Raw genomic sequence first — 25,891 nt, forward strand, 5'->3', positions numbered from 1 at the left:
CCCTCTTCTTCCTAACACATGGAAGACAGTTTAGTTCAAATCTCCATATTTCTGCAAATTTGAATTTGCAACCTATTCCTACCCCCATCCCCAGGGTTAAGGGCCCTTGACGAGTACCTGGGTCTGGGGGGCCTTAAAAGAGGCCAAAGGAAAGGCATGAAGTCTCGGGGGAAGGAAAGGAATGGGGACAGCTCTGGGGGGGTAACTCCGGTTTGGAGGCAGAAATTTGGGAAGATTCTGAGAGTTAAGAAATCCAGGGAAAGGGGTGATGGAGATGCTAAGAGACCATAAATTGGGGATATGTGGCAAGACCGGAGGTCAAGGGGGGTCCAGAAGGGGGAGGGGTTGGGAGGTGCTGGAGGGTCACCGATCAGAGGATGTGGGAAGGGGCAGGAACTCAGCACAGATCTCAGGAGCAAAGATTGTGGACACACTCAGCACCCTTGGCCACACGTATTTATTCATTCAGTCAACAAGCACTTACTGAGCACCTCCTATCTGTCAGGCACTGACTCAGGGAGAAGGGGCTCTGCCCTCGTGGATCCAGAGAGTGCAGGGGAAATGCTAGAGTCGGACATTCAGGGATGTGTGAAGATGTGGAATGAGAAGCCGAGGACCCAGCAGGACCCAGGGAGGGGCCCAGGAGGCCGTACACGATCAGGGAGAAACTGTGGAGTCCGGAGTCCCGAAGGTGTTAAGGGATCGGGGTGGTCCTGAGCGTCAGGGAGGTGCTAAGGGTCAGGGAGCTGTCGGGGTGGGCGGATGAGAGGAGGAAGGGGTCCGAGCAGGCCTGGAGCCAGCCCGTCACTCCCTGAACTGCACGGACACAGAGGAGTCAGTCACCCTCGTCCGGCGCAGCCCACCAGGCTCCAGCCGGTTCTTCGCCTTGTGCAGGAAGTGGACGAAGCGCACGCCAGGGCCGTACTGGCGGAACACGTGGGACACCTGTGGCAGCACCGGGTCAGGAAGAAGTCCTCGCCAGGGACCCACGGACCCGGCTGTCCTCCCCCCTCCCGCTGTGAGGTCGCGGGACCGGTCTGGGTGGCAGCAGGGCAGGGAGTCTCACCTGGACCCAGCAGCTGGGGCGGCCTTTCCCAGAGGTCCGAGGGGCCACGTGGTGCTGGGCGATGGTGGTGTGGCGGTCCGCGGCCAGCAGCCAGACGTGCAGCTCATAGACACACGTGTCCAGCCGGCTGTCCTCAAACCTGGGGGCGGGGTCCAGGCCTTCAGCCACCAGCGCAGCCCCGACATCCCAACCCCAACCTCTGGCCCCAAGCCCCGTTTAAGACCCTCACTGACACCCACCCTGTGCGCCCAGGCTGGGTGGTGCTGGCGACACAGCAGGGACCAAGACGGCCCCACGCCCTGCCCTCGTGAGATTCACACAGTTCAGTGGGGGCGGCAGGCCAGACCCGTCACCAGGCAGTGACAAGCAAGAGTGGCCAGGACAGGGTGGGGCCTGGCCAGGAGAGGCTTCCTGGGGGCGCTGTGTTAACCTGACTCCTAAAGGGTAAGGAGGGTAAGGAGGCGTTAGACAGACAGGCACCCGTGGAGGAACCAGCAGCCTCGGGCCTGGCACATTTCAAAACCTGAAAGTGAGCCCTGGCTCGTGTAGCTCAGTGGATTGAGTGCGGGCCTGCGAACCAGACAATTGCGGTTTGATTCCCAGTCAGGGCACATGCAGACCAGTTCCCTGCAGGCCAGTTCCCAGCAGGGGACACACGAAAGGCAACCATACATTGATGTTTCTCTCCCTCTCTCCTTCCCTTCCCCTCTAAAGATAAATAAATAAAATCTTAAAAAAAAAAAAAAAACACCTGAAAGTGTCAGACAGAAGGGGCCGCGGGCAGGGCTGGATCCTGCAGGGGCAGGAGGGTCCTGGTGGGGAGCTCAGGCCAAAGTGGGGAGGGGGCAAGGCCTGCACTTTGGGGAGCCCCTGAGTGCAGCCTGGCGGGCAGAGGCACGCACCAGTCCATGACCGTGATGTCCGGCTGCTCATCATCAAGCAGCTCCTCCCACAAGCCTTCTGCCAAGAGGTCCACACACTGCTGCTTCACCGTCCAGCTGTGAGAGAGGGCGCAGGGGGGTGGGCTCTGGGATCGGCTGGCATTCGCCGGCCCAGCTGGGCCTGACCCCGGGGAGCAGGAAGCCCTGGGGGTGCTCGCTGAGTGTCTACTCAGCACCCGACAGTCTCCGTGTTAGAGATGGGGAAGCCAAGGCTCGATGGGGGACAGGACCTAACGAGGGCCCCACGGCAAGGAAGGCTGGGGGAGGGAGTGAAGCGCAGGCCACCGGGTCCCGGCCACTCACCTACGGTTGTGCTGCAGCTTCTCGGTGCTGATGCGCCACCCGTGGAAGTTGCCTGCCAGGTGGAGGAGTGAAGGGTGAGAAGGTGCCTGGTCCCCGACGGGCCCTCCCCTGGGGCCCGGCCGGCGAGCACTCACCCAGAGCCTCCAGGGGCTGCTGTGTGGGACCAGTAGGGGGTGCTGGCTCATAAATGTTGATGCCTGGAATGAGTAGGAGACGGAGCCTCAGGCCCAGTGGGACCGGCCGGCTCCACTCTCCAGCCAGGGCCCCCTGCCCCCAGGGCTTCTCCAGCAGGTCAGGAGGCTGTGCCCCACCCGCCAAGCCAGATCGGCCAGGCAGGGATGAGAGTGAGTCGGGGCTCAGGGAGAGCCCCGAGAAGGTCCTGGGGGAGAGGGACGCTGTGCATTCTGGTGAGACAGACAGAGGGACAGAGAGGCACCAAGAAGAACAGACGTGGAATATAGGCAGAGGGAGGGAAAGAGAGAGGGCAGGAGGGAAGGAGTGATTCAGGCTGACAGAGAGACTCGGAGAGAGAGAGACAGGGGCAAGGTGGACAGAGAGTCGAGGGGACGGAGAGAGGCGCGGATGACGAGAACAGCAACAGATGCAGAAGGACAGGGAAACAGACATAAAGAAGAGACAGAGGTCTGGGTAAGTGACTCCGGGGGAAGAAGCTACGGCGGGTGACAGCCGTCTCTTCCAGCTCCGCCGGCCCGCGCCCAGGGCGCACCTTCGGGGTTGGGCGAGCGCAGCAGGTTGCGGTAGAGCGGCCGCCGCAGGAAGAGCAGCTTCCAGGTGAGGCCCGGCGGCAGCTGCAGGCTCCCGCCCGGCGGCCCCCACTCCTCCAGCAGCAGCTGCCGCGCGTAGGCCTCGGACGGCTGCTCCGCTGGGGACAGCGCGGGGCTCCCCGGGGCCACGGGCGACAGCCGCGTCGGCGGTGGAGGCGGTGACGGTGGCGACTGGGGGCTCGCGGGCTCCTCGGCCTCCATCCCGCCACGGAGCTCGCGTGTGTCCTGCGCCTCCTCCATCGGTCGGGTCTGGGAGACTGTCCCTGCTCCTCCGCGGGGCAGGTGTTAACTGGGGCAGGTGGGGGTGGGGCTCTCCGGGTGGCATGTAAGAGAGGGGTGTGTCGGGGGAAGGATCTCGGCTCCCAGCCCCTCCTCCCCGGGACCCAGGAGTCCGGGGCCCCCAGCCGCGGTCCCTCAAACCCAGTGTCCAGGCTCCCAGCCCCTCCTTGTCTCAGAAGGCAGCGGGCCAGGTCCCAGGCCCTCCTCAGCCTCCCACATCTCCTGTTCCAATCTCTGGGGGCCACCAGAGACCCGAACTGGCCCTGGGATTGGGGCTGGACAAATGGGCGAGGGCCTGGGCTCCTTGCACTCTGATGAGACCCATCTGCCTCATTAAGATCCGGCATGGCAGGAGGTTAATTAGTGAAGACCCCTTCTTTCTGCCCCCCTCTCAGAAAAGGGTGGGGATGGAGGGGGAATCCTGCTTCTGCTTTCTCTTCTGCCCTCACCTGGAACACACCCTTGGGGACCCTGACATTTCCTGTTCAGGAAACGAAGGTGGGGGTGGAGGGCAGAAAGAGACCCGGGCTCAGAGATGGGGAGTCACCAGAACGGGCTCCCCCGGGAGACACTGGGTGGCAGAGAGGGGAGCGGCAGCCCCACCTGGGTTTTCAGGGAGCCTGCACCCCTTCCTGGGGCTGGGCCAGCCACACAGGCCGCCAAAGCCTCCTCCCTCAGAGTTCACAGGAAGTTTGGGGTGAGGAATGGGGCGATGGTGGGGGCAGGAGGTTAGGTGAGGAGGAAGTGGGGTGACAGAGAAACCTGTAGGGCCAGATGCCCACGGCCACATCCTGCCCAGGCCACATCCCACCGCAGGTAAGCGCAGGCGGAGGCGCACGGGGGGGACCAGCACCAGCGAGTGCTTGCTGCTTGCTGGGCGCTGGTCTAAGCGCTTACGAGTTCACTTCATCCTCTAAGACCACCGGAGGGAGACGCCACTATTATAGAGGAAAGGCAACAGCAGCCCCGTGTGTGTGTGTGTGTGTGTGTGTGTCTGTCTGTCTGTCTGTCTGTCTGCCAAGGATGCCTTTCAGCCCCCACCTCACCTGTGCACCAACCCTCTGTGGGGCGCTGTGGTCATCCCCACTCCACAGCTGGGGAAACTGAGGTCACGCTCACAGGCTCGGTCCCTTGCTGCCCCATTAACCACATGCTTCCACAGGCGCTTCCGGCCCCAGCGCTGAGAAGAGACACGCCCTGCAGACACTGGGACTGCAGCTCACCTTGGGACAGGCGCCCGGGCCGCTGAGGGCCGGCTGTGTGTCAGGTGTGGCAGGCATGGGTCTAAACTCTTTAGATGAGGTAATGAATTCGTTCTCCACATCCTCCCTGGGAAAAAGAGTCCATTGTTAAGCCCCTTTTGCAGATGAGGAAACTGAGGCACCGTGGTGAGGTCTAATAACTCACGCAAGGTTGCTCAGCCAGTTTGTGTTGAGTTGTCAAGTAGGATACACAGAGCCTCAGATGAGATACACAGGGACACAGATTCAAACGGCTCCCGGGGAGAAAGGCTCACACAGAAGCAGACAGGAGATAATGGCCATATTTGTTGTCTGTCTTAAACTCACTGAACTTCTCAACAACCCCAGGAGACAGAAACTGATATTAGAACCTCCATTCACAGATCAGAGGCAGAGAGGTGACGTGACCTGTCCTGGGAAAGTTGGGGATTAGCCAGGGTCCCGGAGGGCAGGGAGGACCCACGGGAGGGGCAAACCAGCTAATGCACACCAGAGCCTTGCCCCGCCACACCTGGCGGTACCACAGGAGTCCTGGACCAGCACTCGCAGAGCCATGACAACCTGAACAACTAGAGACGCTCAGGGCCCACACGGGCATCTGGCAGCCTGCCTGCCTGTGTTCACTGGAGGAGGAGGAGGAGGGAGGAAGAGGAGGAGGAGGAGGAGGAGGGAGGGAGGGGCAGAGCCAGAACAGGAGTGTGGTGAGTGGAGTCAGAGCTGCCCTGGTTGGAATCCAGAGCAGGGCGTGGCCAGGAGCCAGACGCCTAGAAAGAGCCACCGGGAGGGTCTGCAGAGTGGAAACCAACATCCCTCCTCCACCTGCCCCCTGCCTGCCTGGGTTTCTGCCTCGTCCCCTCCCTGAGGGTGGTTACACACCCACACAGCGGCAGCCAGGGGCGTCCCACGGAAGCCTCACCCAACCGCTCACCCCCCACTTAAACGCACCGAGGCTCCCCGGTGTCCTCAGCAAGTGCCAGATCCCGGGCTGGCGTCTGAGGACCTGGATTCCTGGCCCCTGCCTCCGTGGCCCCTGCATCTGTGGCCTGGCCTCTCCGGCGACGCCCGTTCCGCCTGGCGTGCCTTCCCCCCCACAGCCCCGTGCTCAGAGGCCCCCAAACCTCTAAAACGTGCATTTTCCAGCCCTCTTCCCTGGAGTCAGATTCAGTCCCTCTGCCCCCCACAATCTAAAATGTAGGGCACATGGCACCCCCATGTTTCTGTGAGAAACATTTTTACCCAAATCTGGGGGATCCAGGAAAAGAACCGGGGGGCCCTGCAGAGCCCAGTGGCTCTCAGCGTCAGGTCTCCAAGGGCCCTTTTCCAAAGATGCTGAGGTCGGGTCGGCCAGCCTGGTGCCCCCCCCCCGCCCGGCCCCCCATCCCCTCCACGTGTGGTGGGTGGTGAGAACACGGGGGTGCTGCAGCCGCTGTGGGGAGCAACTGGACAATTTCTTATAAAACTGACCGTCCGCAGACAACCGGGCGGCCCCCCTCCTAGGGTTGAGCCTCCAGAAACGAAAGGGTGTGTCCCCACAAAGACCCCCACACACTTTTTCAAGACACAGCCGACCCTTGAACAACGCAGGTTTGAACTGCAGGGGTCACTTATAGGCAGGTTTTCTTCCGTCAGTACTGGACATGTATTTTCTCTTCCTTATGATTTTCGCAATAGCATGGTCTTTTCTCTAGTTTACTTTACTGTGATGTTGCAGCATACATCACGTATGTCACACACAACACGTGTTAATCGAATGTTTGTGTTATTAGTAAAGCTTCCAGTCAACAGTGGGCTACGAGCCGTTCAGTTTGGGGGGAGTCAAAGGTTACATGTGGATTTTTGACTGTGAGGGGGCAGGAGCGCCCCTCACCCCACATTATTCAAGGGTCAACGGTGGCTTCAAGTCAGAACAACACGCGTGTCCATCAGCAGGTGAACGGATAAGGCGGCTGGCCCCCACCCATGCCACGGAGCACCCTGAGCGAGGAGAGAGCAGAGCCATCGGAGCAACGAAAACCGCCATGTGGGGTGACAAGGGCCAGGGAGAAAAGGAGCGTGGACTGTGTGATTCCATTTCTGTCAAAATCTGGAAAAGGCAGCTGATTCGCCTGGAGCGGGAAGAGCAGGTGGAGGGCAGCCCGGGCTGGGGGGTGGGCTGCAGAGACGCACGACCGTGGCCTTCCCGGGGTGGGGGGAGCTCCTGCCTCTGTTGGGGTGGCTGGTCCGCGGGGGTAGACACTCGCTGAGACCCCGCAGCCTATCCACTTAGCACGGGTGCTTTCCGTGGTAGGTGAGTTACACCTCAGTGAGAAACAAAACTAAAAGACTGCAGCTACTGTCTACATGCCGAAAAGAAAACATCTACAAGTCTATTAAGTGAATAAAAGCTAGATGCAGAACAGCGGGCCTTACCTGCTACCAAGATATTTGGCAGGCTCCTCCGCAAGGAGGCCCAAGGGAGCCTCGGGGCAGAGGTGGGCGGTGGCCCGGGCGCATGCGCGGGAAAGAGACTTTTCAGTCCCTGTGCTTTGCGCCTTTTGGACTTTGTACCATTCATGTGTATTATCTCTTCTAAGAACATATAATGATTTTTATAAAGGAAACACGAATCCGGAGCTTCTTATTACCCTTCCTACCTCTTATTCTTCCAACCAATACTTGTTAAGCATCCACGGGGGTGGGATGGCCTCCAGTCAACAATTAACTACTTGATGTACGAGTAGTTAATAGGACTAAGTGTGTCTGAGGTGAAGAACAGGCCACGGAGACAGAGAAGAGAAACTCGTGGGAAGCCTCTTTTAATGGGTGGCCATGGAGGGCTTCTCGGAGGAGATGACATTTGAACAGAGACCTGAAAAAGGCCAAAGGAGCTAGTTGTGCAAAGGGCTGGGGGAGGAGCATGTCCAGGCAGAGGGGACAGCAAGTGCAAAGGCCCTGAGGCAGGACCGAGCTTGGTGTGTTGGGCGTACAGCAGGGAGGCCAGTGCACCTGGAGAGGAGGGAAGGAAGGGAGCTGATGCCGGAGAGTGGACTGGAGCACCGCTGCGCTGCGGGATTTTTCTAAGGGTAATAATTCCTAGGTGAACTGTGGGGAAGGTTTCAGTTGGGGAGTGAGGAGATACAACTGATCTCTGACTGAGTGAGGGCAGGGAGGGTGTAGGGATACAGTGAGGAGGCAGATGAGGGGTGGACAGGACCAGGGTGAGACCCGGAAGTGGCTGGCAGAGGACAGATTCAAGACTTATTCTGAAGACAGAGTAGAAAGACTTGAGGATTTGAAGGGGCACCATTTACTCCAAGGGAAGGCAGAGGCCAGGACCAGCGGGCAAGGGCAGGAAATCCAGCATTCCGTTGCAGATGAGTTAACTCCGGCACATCCAGAGGGGCAATGCCAGGGGGTGGGTGCCCACAGGGGTCTGGAAGCACCCCCACGTGGACAGCCGAGTAGCGGGAGGGGGAATAAAATCAACAACATGGGCATACCTCAGAGCATCTGCAGGTTCCATTTCAAACCACCACAACAAAGTGAGCATCATAATACACTGAGCCTCGATTTTTTTTTTTAACCAGTGGAGGGTCTTGCCTTCAATTTATAAAAACAACATCTGTAAAGCACCTAACAGCAAAGTGCAATGAAACACGGTGTGCCCGTGACAGCGATCATGGAATGCTTCGTGTGTGCTGGCACTGCTATATCCGCTCTGGGGGTGTGGACCTAAACTCACTTTACAGATGAGGAAACCAAGGCACAGAGAAGTGGGGTGACTTGCTCAAGGTCACACAGCCAGGAAGTGACAGGGCTGGGATCTGAACCCTGACAGTCTGGCCCCAGAGTTTGCATCAGCAGGGAGGGTGGCCAGGGGTAGGGTCCAAGCTCTTTGTGCTAGAACCTGACTTTCAGAACGCTGCCTCCCACCAGCCGCCTGGCCGGGGCTCCTCCCCTTAACCCCTCCTGGCTCCTCAGCAGCCTCAGCTCAGACTCGTTTGCAGTCCACTTTCTCAGTCATCGAGCTGGTCTGACTCCACCTCAACACTCCCCTGCCCCTCTCTCTACATCCCAGCAGCTCCAAATTCTGCTCATGAGAAGATTCGGAGCTCCCGCCTGGCTCTGTGACCGGAAGTGCACAGGCTTCCCCTCAGGTGGCAGGTGTGAAGTCGTGCTGGCGTCTGTCACTCTGTCTGCCCCATCACAGACTGTACTTGTGTCCTGTGGCTGCCACAGCAAATTAGCACAAACTTGGTGGCAGAAAATACGTTTGCTCTCTCACAGCCCTGGAAGCCAAAAGTCTGACGTCAGGGTGTCGGCAGGGAGGGACCCACTCCCTCCGAAGGCTCTAGGGAACAGTCCTTCCTCTCCATCCCCGGCTTCTGGCAGCTGCGAGCACTCCTTGGCTTGTGGCCACATCGCTCCAATCTCGGCTTCTCTGCTCTCAAATTTCCCTCTGCCTCACTCTTGTAAGGACACGTGTCACTGAATTTAGGGCCCACCCAGGTGATCCAGGATGACCTCTTCACCTCTAGGTCCCCAACTCACTGTATCTACACAGACCCTTTTTCCATGTGAGGTGCCATTCAAAGGTTCTGGGGATTAGGGTGTGGACATGTCTTTTTGGGGAGCGCCATTCAACCCACAGTGGACAGTGGTCCCTCAGAGGGCACGAGCAAAGCGTGGGAGACCAGAGAGCCCGGCTCAGTGGTTCTCAAACTTGAACGCACGTCAGAATCACCTGAAAGCCTTGATAAACGCAGACTGCTGGGCTCTATGCCCCTCCTCCCACCCCCAGTTTCTGATTTGGTAGTTCTGGGGTCAGACCGGGAGGCCACGGCGATGCTGCTGGCCTGGGGTCCCTCACTAAGGACCACTGTCCTCACAGTTTAGAGCATTAGGCTGCCTGAGCGGCAGCTCCCACCCTGACCTGGCATGTCCTTGGGCAGAGGGTTCCCCAACCTCTCTCCACTGCAACTCATGGTGTCCCAGAGCTTTGCTGGCCCTTGACCTACAAATTCCTTCACCCTCAGGGCCTTTGCACATGCTGCCCGTCTGCCCGAAAGGCTTTACACTCCTCACCCCCCTGGCTGCTTTCGTCTCCATTCAAACGTCACCTCGTCATAATGCACACACCCGTCTGGCTTTTTTTCTACCTAAGAATATATCCTGGTGATTGTTCCCCGTTGGTACATCAACAGCAATCTGGGCCTTCCCTTGCTATTCCCTGTTGCCACACACCCCGTTCCGTCTTTCTTGAATGTAGTGTGATGTGTAAATATCTATGAGTACGTGATTATGCTCACTTGGTCATGAACCGTGTCACCCCGTGAGAATGTCGGCCTCCCCAGGGAAGGGCCTTGGGCAGGTTTGTTTATCACTTCTTCCCAGCTCAGGGCTGACATGGACTGATTGATCTCCTTGCTGACAGTGAGGGCAAGAAGGCCCGACCCCAGACAGGAAACCACATCCCGTGTACCCGAGTCCAGATCTCACCGTTCTCACTGGAAAGCCAGTATCACGCCCAAGAATGTCAGTCGGTGCATCCCAAAGCCTAATCCCTCTCACAGAGAAAAAGTGGGGGGAGGAGGGAAACTGGAGGGCAGGCACAGGGGCTTAGAGATGCCAGGACTGAGGGAGATGGGAAAGCCCACCCAGGTAAGGACGGGGCTGAGGGTGGGAGAAAGACCAGCTGGGCTGAGTCTCATCTCCCTACAGACCACAGGGGTGGGGAGTAGGAGTGCAGTAGCCAGCTTCACCCTGCAGGGGGCAACAGAGAGGCGGGAATGAGTGGGGCAGAAAGAAGGATAAGAGAAGGGGCAGAGGGAGAGGAGGAGGGTGGAAGGGAGGAAGTCAAAGAGACCAAAAGAGAGCCAAAGATAAAGAGAGAGAAGGAGAGGTAGAGATCTAGAAAGGCTGAAGCATAGAGACAGAAAGACAGAGAGACATACAGACAATGGGATGGGGTTGACCAGAGCCAGGGAGGGATCCGGAGGCCAGACGGACCCAGGAAGCATGACCTGGGGCAGAGAGCAGGTGGGAGTCCAGTAGCAGGTAGGGAAGTTAGCAAAGCGTACGCACACCAGACAAATGTGCCCATGTGCCAAATACAAAGTTCGAGCAGATCTCTGCTTGGCATTGATTGGAACAGCGGACCACTGCCAGCTTCCTGAACGGCCATCAGCTGGGACATTCAGTAAATCACGGTACTAATAATCATGTTTCACATGCTCCACGGAATAGTACCCAGCCATTAACAGGTTGCTTTTCATGCAACAGCCAGGACCAACTACCAAGACAGTGTTAAGTAGAGAAAAGCAAGGCACAGAAGGAGGTGCACTATTTGGAGAGTTGTGCAAAGTAGGACACACGTCTGTAATGCCCGTGGGTGTTGCCTGGTACACGCGCGCATTTCTGGAAGGAGACACAGCAGCCGGTCTCGGGGGAGGGGTGGACCGGCCGGAACAGGGAAGGGGGGAGGGGAGCTTTGCAATTTTGCCTTTGGAATTTTGTACATTTTGTGCCTTGTGCTTGGGTTACCTGTTCAAATACTAGATAAGATTAAAAGATAGAATAAAACAAGAGATAGAGACAGAGAAAGCCAGAGACAAAGGAACAGGGAAGAGAGGAAGGGAAGAAAGGGAGTTGAACTGTTCAACCCAGGAAGCCCCAAACTTCTGATGCCTGTTCTTCCAGGAAAGGCTCCGAGCTGTTCCCACCTCCCAAACCAGAGGCCGGGACCCTGTTCGCTGCCTCATTCATCCCCCAGCCCTGACACCTCTCAGCCCCGTTTTCTCCTCGAGCAACCGTCTCTCTCCCAGACTTCCCTTCTTGGGGCATGTCCCTAGTCCAGTTGACTGACCACCCAGGAAGACAGAGGTTGACCCTCTTCCGTCCAGTTCAGATGTGGGGTCCCTCAGGCACGGAAGTGGAGGGAGCCCTTCCTCACGAGGCTGTGGCCTGGGGATCCTGTGCAGAGTCGCAGGCCAAGTGCCAGGTTCAAGCTCAGCTCCACCCCTTTCTCGTTGTGTGACCTGGTTGGCACTTTGTGCCTCTGTTCCTCAGTCTTCCAGCTGTAAAATGGGGTGAGGGACGTGCCTCCTCAGGGCTGCTGGGAGGATTGTTCTCGTTTCCCGAGGCTGCGTTAAGAAATCGCCACACACTTGGATGCTTAAAACAGCAGAAGTGTGTTTTCTCACAGTTCTGGAAGCCAAAGCGTGAGGTCAGAGTGTCAGCAGGACACCGCTCACCCTGAGGCCTGGGGGGACGTGGCTCCGGGCTCACCGCTCCAGCCTCTGCTCAGCTTCCCCGCGAGTCTCCAACAACCTGCTTTTCTCTTACAAGGGAAGGACACTTTGTCACTGGATTTAGGTCCCACCCAGATAGACCAAGACGATCTTAAGATCCTTAATCACATCTGCAAGGACCCTTTTTCCAAATTCACAGTCACAGGTTTGCAGGGACAGATCTTGGTGGTGGGGAGCACTATTCAACTCACTACAGGTTAACTGAGCTCAGCAATGCCCCCCCCCAACACAGTAAGATCTTTTTTCTTTAATTTATTTTTACTTTTTTATTTTAAAAATTTTATTGCTTTTTAAAGAGAGGGTGAGAAGGGGAGAGGGAGGGAGGGAGAGCAAGAGAGAGAGAGAAGCATCAGGTTTTTGCTCCACTTATTTATTGGATTCGTGGGTTGGTTTTCTATGTGCCCTGACCCGGAATCAAACCTGCAACCTTGGAGAATCGAGACGATGCTCTAACCAAAGTGAACTACGTGGCCAGGGACACAGGAAGGTCTTGATGAATGTTAACTATGACCTTGATTTTGCTTGGCCCACGATATTGTTAAATGTTTTGAGTGAATTGCCTGTCTTTAAGACTCAAGAACTTTCCCATGAAAATGATGATTTCTGGAGAAAAATCAGGACATTTAGCATTGTGGGGCCATATTCCCACAAGGCCACAGCGGCCTGAGAAGTGACTGCCCTTCAGAAAGGCATTCCTGCAGCCCCTTCCGCACTTCCCCTCCCCTGCCGGCCCGGGGCGCATCAGAGTTTGAGCCTCCCTGGACGTCTAGCCTGCTCACTGTCCCAGCCGCGCCGCCCAGCTCCAGGCCTGGCCTTCCTAGGCTCCGGTGCCCAGGGCAGGCCCTTCCCCCCTCTGTGGAGCTCAGTCTCCACATCTGCAAAATGAAGGAAGGTGTGGGATGATTCCCTGGGCCCTTCTCAAGATCTTGTGGGGTGCTGGCAGGAGGTAGGCATGACTTTTGAGGTTGACGATGATGAACTGACATTCTCCCGTTCTCAGTCTGGGCTGCCTGTTAGACTCTGCTGGGTAATCTTCATCTTAGATACCTGTGACTCGGCCGAGACCTGCACCTAAGGCGGTTGCCTTCTACTCACAGAACAGATCCCCAAGACGGCCTTCAAGGCCTTTCCTTCTCCAGAGCCCCAGCTCCGGTTTGCTCATTCTGTCCCTTCAGCCTCCTCCCTCTCCTCCCACTGGGAGCGGTTCTGATATGTAAATGGGTCTCTTTATCGGTCTTGCAAAGTGATGGCTTTATGTACACAATTTGTCATTTATATACCTGGCCCCGTATTATGGCTCTTAATTTTACTTTCCCGTCACCGGTGTGGCTCCCACTCCCCATGGGCACACTTGGCGCCGTCCTGCCAGGTGCATCCCTTTGGTGTAACCACTGCTCCCTGGGTGGGTGGGTGGGGCACCCAGGCTGCCTCCAGCTCCCGTCCCATCAATCCTGCGGCAGTGAACTCCCTCGGGCACCCTCCCACACGGTCCTGAGGGAGAGTTCCTCTGGTAAGTCATCCAGGAGCTGAATTCCTGGAAAATATTAATATGCAATACAACTGACCCTTGAACAATGTGGGGGTTAGGAGTGTCGGCCTCCTCATTCCTGCGTTGAAAATCCGTGACTTCCCCAAAACTTACCCTGTTCCTTGGTATACCCAGAGGGAACTGGTTCCGACCCCTGGCAAGTACCAAACTGCAGAGGCTCAAGTTCCCTATACAGAATGACTCGGGTCAATGCACACAGTCGGCCCAGCACACCCTCGGGCTGTCAGCGGGGACCGAAAACAGTACGGGCAAAAGTCCGTGTGTAAGCGAGCCCGTGGCAATTCAAGCCGTGCCGCGCAGGGCCAGCTCGGTGGTGGAACTCAAGTTTCTCCGGTTACTCACGAGTCTGAGCGCCCGTGCACACCCTTGTGCCCGTTTTTCTGTAGGATTCTGCCTTTTCTTGTTAACAGAAATCTTATTGGTGTTAGATTTTGGAAATATTTCCCCCCATTCTGAACCTGTCACATTTGTTCATGTCCGTCCTTGAGCAATTTCTGATATAATTTATTTTTTTTCTTCATAATTTGTTCCTTTGAAACTTTAAGCCCTTCCCTGCCTCTAGGTCATCAAATGTTTTGGTCTATTGACTTTATAGTTTATCAGCAGGAGGAAATGAGCACAATTCTGCAGTAACGTAATTTTCAGTTAGACACGATAAGACTACATTTCCCAACCTCCACTGCTCTGAGTGTGGTCATATGACTAAGCTCTGACCAATGAGGCCATGGCACAACCACGGGTCCTATCCTTCAACAGGAATGCCCTCTTAGCAGTCCTTCCTTCTGGTGGTGGCAAGTGCCCTTGGTGGGAGAGGCCACAGTGCCAGGGTGGAGGAGCGTGAGACGGAAGGAGGCTGGGACCCTGCTGACTGAGCAGGGCTGAATCCCACATTCCTTGGCCAGTGGTAGGTCTTGTCTCAGTGGCTCTCAAACTTGATTGGGCTCAGGGAATCCCCAGGGCTTGTTACAATACAGATCGCCAGGCCCCACCCAGAGTGTGACTTAACCTGGGCTGGGTGCGGCCCAGGAACGTGCATTCCCACTACTTCCCAGGGCGCTGCAGTCCTGGAACCACACTTTGAGAACCACGAGTCTGACTGGTCTAACCTGACTGGTACACAGCCCTGGCCCCTCTCCTGGGCCTTTGCTGCGGCCGGGTCAGCACTTGCTCCTTGTGGAGCACCGATCCCGGACTGCAACGTCTGGACAAAGTGAGACCCTGTGCCGCCTCCTGGCTCAGGCAGATGCCACCTGTTGCTCTGCCACACCTGCCCTTCCGAGGACTTCCTCGTCACTGGGGCCGGAAGCCAGCTGGGATCGGTAAGGTCCTGGCAAGAAGAGGGTTCCAGTGAGGACAGAGACTGGGAAGGTGGACAGTCGTTCTGCTCAGTGCACCAGGGACACCAGCAGACTCTGGTCCTGCACTGACCCCTTCGCCCCTCCAGCCCCGTGGTGGAGGTTCCTTCCGGCCTTCACTCCTGCCCTGTGTAGCCCCTCCAGCCTCCCCAGGGCCTTGGTAATTGACTCCCTGCATTAAATGCCATCTGAACCCAGAGGGCTTTCTGACTGATCTGTGGGAACGTATCCCCGTGAGTGTCAGCAGCAGCAGGAGCAGGGGGCCTGCAGGAGGTGCTCCCCAAAGCCATTCTTTAAAACCGCAGTGAAGTGACTGACCACACAGGAACAGCTGAGCTGCGCAGAGCTGTCCCTCCACGACCCGAGGGGGCAGACGCCAGGGTCTCTGAGCGGGCCTCCCCATAGGACAGCACACCTCCAGGGGCCAGCGGGGCCAGCGCAGTGTGCAGTGGCCCCGGCGGTCTGCTGGGCACGGTCCTCCTCTGGTTTGGGGATCCTGGGCGCTCCGGCCTCCTGAGTTGGGCAGCAACGCTCTTCCTGATTTCTGGAACAACTTATGCGAGGTGGGAATGACCTGACCCTTCCAAGTCTGCTAGAACTTATTTGTGAAAGCATTCAAGTTCAAAGTATTTTTTTTAAATGTGTGTGTGGGGGGTTATTTTGGTCTTTTTGCCCAATCTCTCCTTATGCTAATTTTGCACTCTCCTCAGACACTCACACGCAGCAGCTGCTGCCCGTGCTGGAGCGTGTGAGTCTGCAGTCCATCTAGACCCTGCGTGCACCCAGCCAGGCTGTCACAGAAACAGCGCCCCAGTGCTCGGGGGGACTCAGGGCCAGCGGAGAGGGGGTTGTGGCGACAGTCATGGGACAGTGGGGGACAGTGGGAGGTGTAGACCAAGCCAGAATCTCTCTGCCCTCAACACACGCTTCCACCCACGAAGCAGGCGGAGGTGGCCGGTGCCAGTTGACGCCTGCAGGGCTCTGGAGAGGGGCCCCTCCTGCGCTGCCAGCTGTCCCCAGGAAGCTGCACCTGCTCCTGACACCGAGTCTCAGCCTGCTGGGGAGGACACACGCAGTCCTGCACTGGCCAGGAGCGCTCGGTGCCCACAGTGCGTTAGTGCGCTGTCACCTCGATGCCAGCTGGAGGCCTTCTCCCCTCGCTGGCACCAGGCTCAGCCCCCGGCAGCCTCTCTGAAGCTGGCAGGCCCAGGATCAGCTGCCTTAGCCAAGCCCCAAAGCCCATCTGCCCGCTGACCAATTACTAACATCAACTCACCATAGGTCAATTCTCACTCACTGAACACATTCAAGACAACCTTTTAAAACGAGTTGTCAGAAATCACAGACTTGGCCCTGGCTGGTGTGGCTCAGTAGGTTGAGTGCCGGCCTATGAACCAAAGGGTCACCATTCAATTCCCAGTCAGGGCACACACCTGGGTTCGTGGGCCAGGTCAGTTGGGGGTGGGTGAAAGGCAACCACACATTGATGTTTCTCTCCCTGTCTCTCTCTCTTCCTCTCTCTCTAGAAATAAATTTTTTAAAATTGTTTTTTTAAAAAAAGGAGTCTCAGATTTAGTAAATTGGTCATTACAGCAAGTGGACTAGCAGGTTGCCTGTTCCAGGCCTGGGAAGGGTGTGCGGTGTGGGTCCTGCCCCTGTGAGCGGGGGCTCTTCCACCCGGAACCCCCCCACCCCCCCAGACATGGCCCTGGCCCTAAGCTGGGCTGGAACCCTGAGTCAGCCAGGCCACCCTGTCCTGACCCTGGAGGCCTCCACTGCCGGACGGCCTGGGGGGGAAGGGGCCACCACACACACCACACACACAGATCAAGAAAATGTTTTAATTGTAAAACTAACGTGAGGAAAGGGAGAACGGGGCTGCGCCTCGGGAGCAGGAACCTGATTCTTCAAGTAGTGGTTCTGTCCCCAGCGCCACCCTGCAGGGCAGGACCCTCTGTCCCCAGCTGGGAGCAGAGGCCAGAGTGTTATAAAATGACAATATAAATAGACTTCTAGAAAAGAGACTGTCCAGGTGCAGTAGTCATTTTCTGCAGAGGCTGGGGCTGGGAGGGACGCCCTGACCCGTCTCCCCATCCGGCCACAGAAAGGGGACGCAGGGCTAAGGGAAAAGGCCACTCTTCAGACATTCACGACCACCCCCCGCCATGGCTCAGTGGGGGAGGGGCTGTATGTCAGGCAAGGTCTCAGAGACACCGCTCACGGCGGGAGGACAGAGGGGCTGGGCCTTCCGCTCCATGCTCGCGTGCGCACGCGCACACACACACACACACACTCTCGCACGTACACGCACGCACACCTCTCTCATAGTGTTCTCTCCACCCCCAGCAGCCCCCGCTGTGGATTTCCAGTGACGGGAGGGCCGCCTGTCCTTCCCAGAGACAGGAAAACACAGGGAGGGCCTGCCCCACAGGGTGGGGGTGGGGGGCCCTGGGAGTCTCACACGCTCCCACCAGTCCCTGTGTTTTCAGTCACAAAATCAAAACCGGACTTCAGTAGTAGGGTCCCACACACACCCCCCCTAAGGAAGGCGGTGGCACACGACGTGTCTCCCAGGCCGGGAGGAACAAGGGCCGGCCCCCCACGAGCCTCTGGCAGGGCAGCGGTGACCCAAAGGGCTCTTTGGTGCGGGGACAGGGCGGCAAGCCTCATCTGACGCGGTTCTGCCGCATGAGGGGCACGATGCTGGAGGGCGGGCCCGCTTTCGCCAGGAACGGGTGCTTCAGCAGCTCGGCCGCCGTGGCCCGCTGCGCCGGGTCCCGCACCAGCAGGCGGTCCAGGAAGCCCTTCAGGGACGGCGACACCTGTGGGGGGGCGGGGGAGGACCCCTGCTCTGAGCACCAGCTCCACTGCTCACTCGCCAGCGTGGGGGCGCCGCCGCCTCCTGTCACGTGGGCTGACATCTGCTGCCCAGGTCAGGAGGGAGGAGGCACCAGGTGTCTAGAGCTTGGCTCTGGGGACTCATTTCCCCGCTATTTTCGAGGTTTGCTGAGAAGCTGGCAGTGGGCGGAACCTGGAGGCACCCTCTTGTCACCAGGTAACCCCTCTACCCGGAAGGCCCCTCTCTGGACCGGGCCGTGTTGTGCGCCCTCAGCCAGGTCAGCCCGGGCACCTCTGTGGGACGAGGAGGGCACAGGGGACCGGAGTTTAAACAGACGCTCGAGACCTGGGAGGGGCAGGGGCAGCACCCAGTACATGCCGTCCCAGGAGACATCAACGCCCAGTCCCACCCACACGCACTGCTCGGCTTCAGTGTGAGGCTGGGTGGCCCCCAGCCACCCTGCAGGCTGTGTCCCCGTCCCCACACCACCTGCCTGCAGGCAGGGCCCACCTTGTGCAGATTCTTCAATCGGGGTGGCAGGTTGTCCCGAATCATCTTCATGGCTTTGAGGGGTGGCTCATTGAAATAGGGGGGCTCTCCATCCACCATCTCGATCACCATCACCCCCAGCGACCAGATGTCCACCTGCGGCAGAGGAATGGGTGGCAGGCAGAGCTGTGCTGGGCAGGCCGGGACTTGGGAGAAGCCTGGGGAGGGACGGCCCCCAGTTCTGCTTTTGCCTCTCTGTGTCCTGAGCCCCTGGGCCCAGACACCCCTCCCCCAGAGAGCCCTCGGAAGGGTTCCACTCATCTAGCCTTTGTTCCCTTTTTTTGCCAAGCACCCCCAGTTTCCTCTGGTGGGCGCCCCCCCTTCACTCTCAGCCAAGGGTGGGTGGCAGACAGGGGGCATGACCAGGTTGGGACACAGTAATTAGGTCAGAACGGGCCCGTGACACAAGCTGTACCGATCGGTCAACCCTGAGACTGCAACCCAAACACCCTACGGAGCCACAGACGGGAAGACACGCCCCAGCTGCCAGGGTCACCTCTGCTGCCACAGGGGAGCGCCTGCCTGAGTGAGTGCATGCTGCAGCCAATCGGGCCCGAAGGGAGAGAACATGCGGCCAGCCAGGCCTGAAGCCTGCTACCTGCTAACAGCAGTTTTGGTTTGGGGTCCCACAGCTTTCAGATTTTGCTAAAAGCATTTGAGCTGGGTTTGTCACTCATAGGCTGTCTTGACTGGGATGTCCCCTCAGAATCTCACACCAGTGTGACCCGACTCCAGCCTGAGGCCCACCCCCGACCGTGACGTGCTCCCCAGGGTGCCTGACTCTCGGCTGGCACTGGGTTAGGTCTCGCTGACTGTGGAGAGAACCTCAGGGCCACAGGCACCAGCTCAAGGGCCTCTGGGCCACAGGTGATGGCAGCGAGGGGAGCAGGTCAGCACAGGCAACAGGAAGGGGTGCGGGCTGCAGCCAAGACACAGGCCCCGTCCGTTCTGCAGCCCAGGGGCCCATGCACGCTGCCCACTGTTGCCACGTGAGAATGCGGCCACTGCAGCCACACATCTTGGTTTTCTGACAGAACACTGAAATTTGGATTTTTATGAGAGACTTCTCTTTTTCAAATGCTCACAAAAGCACCTTGAGGCCAACCAGCAAGGACCTGGCCACTTTGCGGCCTCTGTGACCCCTTCTGCCCAACATTCTGTTCTCATCGCCAGGCACCTGGCTTGGAACTGCTACCTAATCAGGAATGAACGAGTGAGTGAGTGAATGAAGGCATGCATGCCTGCTCTGCTCCCACAGAGTTGTCCCGGAGACCCCTTGTCCAGACTGAGATCCACTTCGCCCCACTACTCTGGCCGCCCTGAACTGTCACGGCATGAACCGGTGCTGAGAGGGGGACACCCAGCCACCTCTGGCTCACCTCTGGCCCGTAGGGAAGGCGGGAGATGAGCTCCGGGGCCATCCAGTAAGGTGTGCCGACCAGTGACTTCCTCCGTGGCACCTCCTTGCTCACCTGGGCGCAGAATCCGAAGTCTGACAGCTTGACCTGGGGCAGGGCACAGACAGGGTCAGAGGGGCTGGCAGGCATCCACCTACTTCACTCTTTGGCCTCCGACATGCCGGGTCTCTGCCGTGGAGCCCAGACCACAGGTGGCTCAGACACCTCTGGAAGGGAGCCCTCGGGGGTGCTGCCGCCCCAAGATGACACCATCTGCCCTCCAGACGGGGTCTGCCCAGGGGGCTGCTGGGAAAGGTGGCTGAGTCCTACAGGGGCCACGGCTGGAGCAGGGGCTGAGACCACACCTGGCTCCCAAAGCTCACACCCTGCACCCCTGCCGCCCTGGAGCGCACGGACGCGGCCTGCCCTGCAACAGTCCGGCCACAGGGACACAGACCCTTGTCTTCTGTGGAGCAGCAGGCCCCTTTCTGACCCTGAAACATCTGTGGGTCTTCTCACCCCCAGAAAGCATGCCCAGCGAGCGTGTACACATTCGAGTGGCTCCCAAATGTCCCTAAAACACATCTGCAGACGTCTTCGGGGTTCACAGACCCTAGGCTGAGACTCCCCACGAGACTGTGCCACCTCCGCCGTCTGCATTAACTTTCCTGAAGGAGGGCAGGCACGGCACCAAGAACTGGGTGGAAGTCCACGTGTGGGATCCAAGTGCAGGTTCGGACACGGAGGCTCATCCACAGACCTGAGCCTCAGAACTTCAGTCCAGAAGACAGGACACAGGACCTGGGTCCGCTGCCCACCCCAGGTACTTGGTCTCAGTGAGGGGGAAGCATGTGGCCAAACTGTGGTGGCCACTGAAAAGCGTTCTCCCCTTTCTGAGCCTAGGGCAAGATTACAGTCGCCAGCACCCGGTGCTGAGGGGAACCCCACCACCAGCCGGGCCCCCAGGGGCTCCTCGAACAGAGCCCCTCACCATCCTGACTCCTCACTATTGCACCAGGAACAAACAAGCTGACTGATTCTCGTGCCACTCAGCGGGGGCCGGAGCCTACCGTGACGGTGCAAGGGGGCCGGGGAGGGCAGCGGAAGGCCAGGTCACCCAGATAGATCCTCACCCTGCCATCGTGGGTCAGCAGGATGGAGTCGCTCTTGATGTCCCGGTGGATGACGCCCTGGGCGTGGAGCACAGACAAGGCCTGCAGCACGGCCAGGCACACTGAGGCGATCTGCTCCTCGTTCATCCTGCGAGGGGAGGGGCAAGCACTGGGGCAAACGGCACCGCCCCAGGGGCCTGAGGGGAACCCAGGCTGGCTCTGGGAGTCTGAGGGGAACACGGCCCTAGCAGCTCTGCCACCCCAAGGGGTCTGAAGGGCACTCAGCCCTGTCGTGGGAGAGGTCTGAGGGGACCCAGCTCCATTCTGCGGGGGCCTGAGGAGACGGCAGGCTGGGTGCCAGCCAGCGTCCAGCTGCCCGGCAGTACCTGGTGTGGGTGACAATGTCGGTGAGCGCGCCTCCCTCCAGGAACTCCATCACCACCCAGAGCTCGTCGCCCACCAGGTAGCTGTTGTACATCTCCACCACGTTCTCGTGCTGGTAGTCCCGCATGATCACCACCTGGCGAGTGGCTGGGTCAGCGTGGCGGTGGGGGCGGGCCGCCGGCCCCTACCTTCAGCCCAGGCCATCAGTCACCACATTGCGGGCCTGGTCCACCCGTCACTCTTGCTCATCAGGATCCCCCTGGACTGCCCTCCCCACGGCCACAGCGAAGAGACCACAAAAGCAGCCTCAGGCCGGAAGCGTCCATTCGGAGAGTCCTCTCTGACCCATGCCCACACCCTTCGGACCCGATTGTGACCAGTCCTGAGCTGGCGCCCTCTGACGGGCCCTGACAACCAGGACTGTGTTGGGAGAGGAAGGTGGGGAGAGGGTGCCGGAGAGCAGGGCTGCGGTCGGGACAAGGGAGCAGCCCAGTCTGGAAAAGGCACTGGGTGGGGGCAGGGAGGCTTTCGCAGCAAGAAGTCCTAGCCAGGTAAAACCTGGGGGATGTGGGGACAAGTGCCCACAGGGCCACACTCCACAGGGGCCCATGGTTCAGGTGGCACCGTAGCACTGGGGGCCGGGGGGCTATGGGGCACAGCTGAGTGCCGGGTGGTCCTGCACCAGAGTCCAGAGGCTGCTCCCACGCCGAGCCCCCTCTGGAAGGAGCCAGATGTCTGTCTGCCTTGGTAACAAGCTTCCTGGCAGAGCGGCCACCAAGAAAGAGCTAAACAAAGTCCAAGGCTGGATAGAGCCACGGACCTAGATGGGGGTGGGTTTCGAACACTAGGCAAAGGGGCCAGGCCTTTACCCTGGGAGCACTGGGGACCTCGAGAGGGTCGGTAAGGCTGGGGGAGTGGTGGCGTGGTAGGCCTGCCGCCATCTGGAGCCCTCTGGCTGCTGTGTGGGGAATACCAAGGGGGAGCCCGGGCCAGAGTGGGGCCCAGTGAGAGAAGGGGGGGCTGGGGCAGGGAGGGCCGGGGCTCTGGCCTGGGGACAGGGTTGGTGCGGCTTCTCTGAGACTGGTGGCCAGAGGACAGGCAGAGGTTTGGGGAGATCCTCTGGGGTCAATCTGGGACTCAGTGGGTGTGTGGGGCCTGGAAGACACTTAGAGGACCGAGCTCAGCTGGGGCTCGGGGAGGGCCCAGGAAAGAGAGAGCGACGTGGCTGAGAACACTGTGGGGACCGAGGAGCAGGAGTGAGGAGTGAGGAGGAGAACACGGCCCTGGGAAGCCCGGCCCTGAAGGGCCCTCTCCCGCCCTTGCGTCGTTAGGGCCTCTACCCCCTGGGGGAGGAGCACCCGGGGGGTGAGGGCAGCACACAGAGACCCACCTCGTTGAAGAGCAGCTCGCGCCTCTGCTGCTTGCGCAGGTCCATCTTCTTGACGGCCACCAGACGGCCCGAGCTGCGCACGGTGGCGATGCACACGACCCCCGTGGAGCCCTCGCCGATCTTGATGAAGTTGTCCAGGTAGGAGCGGGGGTCCCCAGGGTCCACCACCAACTGCAGAGCAGCCCGGAACTGCTCATGGGACACGCGCTGGGGCTCCCGCTGTGGCGAGCGGGGCCCGGGAGGCCCAGGGGCGGGGACGCCAGCGGGGGCAGCAAGGGTCCGGGCTGGAGGGGCCAGCTGGGGCTCGGAGGCATGGGGGCCCAGCACTCCAGGGTTGGGGGGGCCACGGGCTCGGGCAGGAGGCCGGGAGGAGGACTGGGGGACAGCCAGGCCCCGCACTGATGGCCCGTTGGGGGCCATGCTGTGAGGCTCCCCCTGAAACAGAAGAGAGACGAGGCTGTCAGTGGAGGGGCCGGGGGCCGGCTCTGCTCTCCTGAGCAGGACAAGGCCCGGCTGTGGCACAGACACACGGAGGTCAGGATGCAGATGGATGGGGGCTGGGCACAGGCTGGCGTTGGTGGGTGGGGACAGGGACAGCTTGGGCAAGGGGATGCGGGGGTCCTGAGGCAGGGGGATCAGTTACCTGGGTGCCCCGGGATGGGTGATCCGTATCGGCCCGCGGGTACGTGTTAAAGGGCCGACCAGCTGCCACTTTCGCCCCACTGGCCACACCAGCAGGCTGCGGGGTGCTGACGTCAGGCCCAGAGAGGGGACGCTTGTCCCGGGAGGATTCCTGGGGCCCCCCTGAGCCCTCCCTGGAAGACTTGGGCTTCTTCTCTGGCCCCGCCCGCCGCCGGTCACCACTGCTGCCAGCCCCCTCGCTGCGACCAGCAACCCGGCCTTGGCCGCCTGCCTTCTCTGGGCCCCCTCTGGCCGTGGCGACCTGCTCCGGGGGCATCCCATTTTCCTGGCGGGCACGGGTGGGTGGCGGCGGTGGGCTGTCTCTCCTCAGGGAATTGGAGCGTGTCACCGACATGTTCTCAAACTCGTCCAGTAGCAGCGTGAGGGCCCCATCCTTGGCACCTTTGCTGCCCCGCACGATGGTCTGGGGTCCCGGGTCCGGGGCAATGGTGGGATAGGGGCCAGGCAAGGAGGAGGGCGACAAAGGACATGTAACCAACACACAAAGACAGGACAACACAACACACACAGAGACAAGACAGACAAATGAAGAAATGCCATGGGGTGATGAGGGGACTGGGCAGGTGGGGGCAGCCCCAGAGGCCTGGCAGCCCCTCCCCGGCCCAGAGAGGTCAGTGGGGGGGCGGGGCTGGAGGAGTAACTGCCCCCCAGTCAGGCTGCCACCTCCCCACCCTGCACCCAGAGACTGGTGGCCCCAGAGGCACCCTGCTGTCTTCGGCCTGCTCTCCTGGGGGGAGGGGGGACGAGGTTCCTGCCCTGGGGGGTGAAGGAGAAGGAGGGCAGAGGCCACGCCACTCCATAATCAGCCCTGGAGAGCTGCAAATTACAGGACCTGGGGCCCGGGCACAGCCAGGCACTTCCTCCCCTGCAGTCTGCCAGCGTTGCTGACCCTGGACGCCACGGGCGGGGGGGGGGGTACAGGGAGAGCCAGAAAGGCCTAGGCCCTGTGTGGAGGGCGACAGTGCCCCAGGGGCGGGGGAGGCGATGGGAATGCCCGTGGGGGCCGGGCAGAGTGTGCAGTGTGCCCCCAATCCACCCAGTGCTCACCCTGCACTCCCGCCACCTGATCCAGGTCAGGGCCACCTGTGAGTCACTGTCTCCAGGGTCCCCTGCCCCCAACTGCACTCCAGGCACATGGACTGCACTGCTCCTCCAACACTCTGGCAGCTCCTACATCAGGGCCTTTGTACCACCTGTGCACTCTGCCTGAACACCCTCGCCGGGTATGCCACGGCTGCCTCCCTGCCCTCCTCAGGTCTCTGCTGGGAACTCAGCCTCTCAGAGGGAGGCTGTGCTGACCCGCCGTCTAACATGCCAGCCCTTAGCACTTCTTACCGCCCCCCCAAACCAGTGGACACCGGCACACCCACAGCTCCCCTGGTGCACCAGTGTGAGGGCAGCGACTGGGTCCTCCTCCTGCTCTTGCTAAACCTGAGCGCCTAGAACAGCGTCTGGTATGCAGAAGGTGCTCAATAAACATTTGCTGAACCACTGAGTGAGTGAGGGGAGCTGGGTGGACACTGTGAGAAGCAGAGAATGTGGCCCCCAGCCCTGTGCTGTCAATCACTGACACGAAGGAACAGGGGCCCGGGGCTGCCCGACGCCCTGAAGTCAGAACTCCTCTCCTGTGCAGAGGACACTAATCCCACGAAACCCACCTACTGGCCCCAGTGCCCCCGTGGGGCCTGCCCCTGCCTCTCCTGGGCCTTGGCTGCCAGCCCAGACGCCTGGCTTTGCCCAGGGACCCTGTGAAGCAAAGCAGACAGCTGGTCAGGCTGTAGTATCAGAAGTGCCCAGGGGCTGGAGAGCGCCCAGGACTGGGCAGCAAACACAAAGGCCACAGGGGCCCCGGGACGGCACTAGCCTGTGGGACACCTCTGTGTGAATTAAGACAAGGTGCCCCTTCCTCCTGGTGGACACAGCCCCAAGCAGGGCTGGAATTTAGGAGACACCCTAGTGAGGGCATAAACAGCACCCAAGCAGCTACAGGGCTGGGTAGGGGACAGAATCGAGGTGGCCCAGGTGGGGCCTGTGGCTCAGGGGAGCCCGTGCTTTGCCGGCGGAGGAGCTGCCTCTCAGCTCCAGCTGCTCCATCAGCAGAAGCCAGAAATGGAGGTTTGGACATGAGATCGCTCATCTTTTTAAGCAATGACAAACACTCCAAAATATTCAGAGGCGCCATGCATGGGGCACAGGAACATCTCAGAGGGCCACCTGATCAAGACCCTGGTGGGAGAATGTCCCCATTTGCATCTACACCCACCTCACTGACCCTGGGGCCTCTTCCCAACCAAGCTGAGCCGGGCAACCCTGACCCTAACCCTAACCCAGCCTGAGAGGATGAGTCAGCCGCGGGCCTGGCCGCAGGCACTAGGCCTGCCGCACCCACCTCCACCCTGGAACAGCCCTGGCTTCGTTCCCGGGCTGAGGCCCTTCCTGTTCCCACTGCCCTTGGGATCAAGCCCATGCTCCCCGGCAGGCGTGGCCTTACGCCCCTCACCATCCCAGGCTGGCCTCACCGCAAGCCACGCCTGTGCACCTGACCCATGAAGACAGGAAAGGGTTTTATGAGCACAAGCCTTTTAAACAGACCTTGGTTCAAATGCCAGCTCTGCCCTTTTGCTCGTGATAGTAGGGAAAAAATCCCTACTAAAAACCGAACGCTCCCAGTGCTCACCTGGGCCTCTTCCTCCACTAAAAGCCCTGCTGC

At 59.6% G+C, this 25,891-nt stretch overlaps 2 protein-coding genes across 5 annotated transcripts in view; both read right to left on the minus strand.

Annotated features, from left to right (window-relative positions):
* Nucleotides 1-441: 441 nt before the first annotated feature.
* Nucleotides 442-3,409, minus strand: NCCRP1 (NCCRP1, F-box associated domain containing). The gene is made up of 6 exons (XM_037133104.2): nucleotides 3,038-3,409; nucleotides 2,445-2,507; nucleotides 2,311-2,362; nucleotides 1,969-2,064; nucleotides 1,067-1,205; nucleotides 442-945 (listed from the first exon to the last, which is right to left on the minus strand). The coding sequence occupies exons 1-6, from the start codon at nucleotides 3,333-3,335 to the stop codon at nucleotides 805-807; spliced, it is 789 nt and encodes a 262-aa protein (XP_036988999.2). The 5' UTR covers nucleotides 3,336-3,409; the 3' UTR covers nucleotides 442-804.
* A 13,226-nt stretch (nucleotides 3,410-16,635) lies between these two features.
* Nucleotides 16,636-25,891, minus strand: part of PAK4 (p21 (RAC1) activated kinase 4) — a 44,577-nt gene continuing 35,321 nt past the window's right edge. For 3 of the 4 annotated variants that reach the window (XM_037133063.2, XM_037133069.2, XM_037133082.2), the window contains exons 4-10: nucleotides 23,123-23,584; nucleotides 22,480-22,914; nucleotides 21,092-21,225; nucleotides 20,727-20,853; nucleotides 19,576-19,701; nucleotides 18,158-18,292; nucleotides 16,636-17,630 (exon numbers count right to left, since the gene is read on the minus strand). In XM_037133063.2, the coding sequence (XP_036988958.2) occupies nucleotides 17,475-17,630; nucleotides 18,158-18,292; nucleotides 19,576-19,701; nucleotides 20,727-20,853; nucleotides 21,092-21,225; nucleotides 22,480-22,914; nucleotides 23,123-23,584 (1,575 nt within the window). In that variant the 3' untranslated portion in view covers nucleotides 16,636-17,474. The remainder of the gene's footprint in view (nucleotides 17,631-18,157; nucleotides 18,293-19,575; nucleotides 19,702-20,726; nucleotides 20,854-21,091; nucleotides 21,226-22,479; nucleotides 22,915-23,122; nucleotides 23,585-25,891) is intronic. The other variant, XM_037133091.2, reaches the window with a different exon arrangement.

The sequence above is a fragment of the Artibeus jamaicensis genome, unplaced genomic scaffold (genome assembly GCF_021234435.1).
Source record: "Artibeus jamaicensis isolate MK-2021 breed Jamaican fruit bat unplaced genomic scaffold, CSHL_Jam_final contig_47, whole genome shotgun sequence".
Taxonomy (NCBI): Eukaryota; Metazoa; Chordata; class Mammalia; order Chiroptera; family Phyllostomidae; genus Artibeus; species Artibeus jamaicensis.

Excerpts from the sequence above, each read along its gene's own strand:
- NCCRP1 (XM_037133104.2), bottom strand. The coding sequence starts at position 3,335 with ATGGAGGAGGCGCAGGACACACGCGAGCTCCGTGGCGGGATGGAGGCC. Across the intron at positions 2,363-2,444 it reads GCAGCCCCTGGAGGCTCTGG|GCAACTTCCACGGGTGGCGC; the intron begins GTGAGTGCTCGC and ends TCCACCTGGCAG. Across the intron at positions 946-1,066 it reads GCCCCAGCTGCTGGGTCCAG|GTGTCCCACGTGTTCCGCCA; the intron begins GTGAGACTCCCT and ends GTGCTGCCACAG.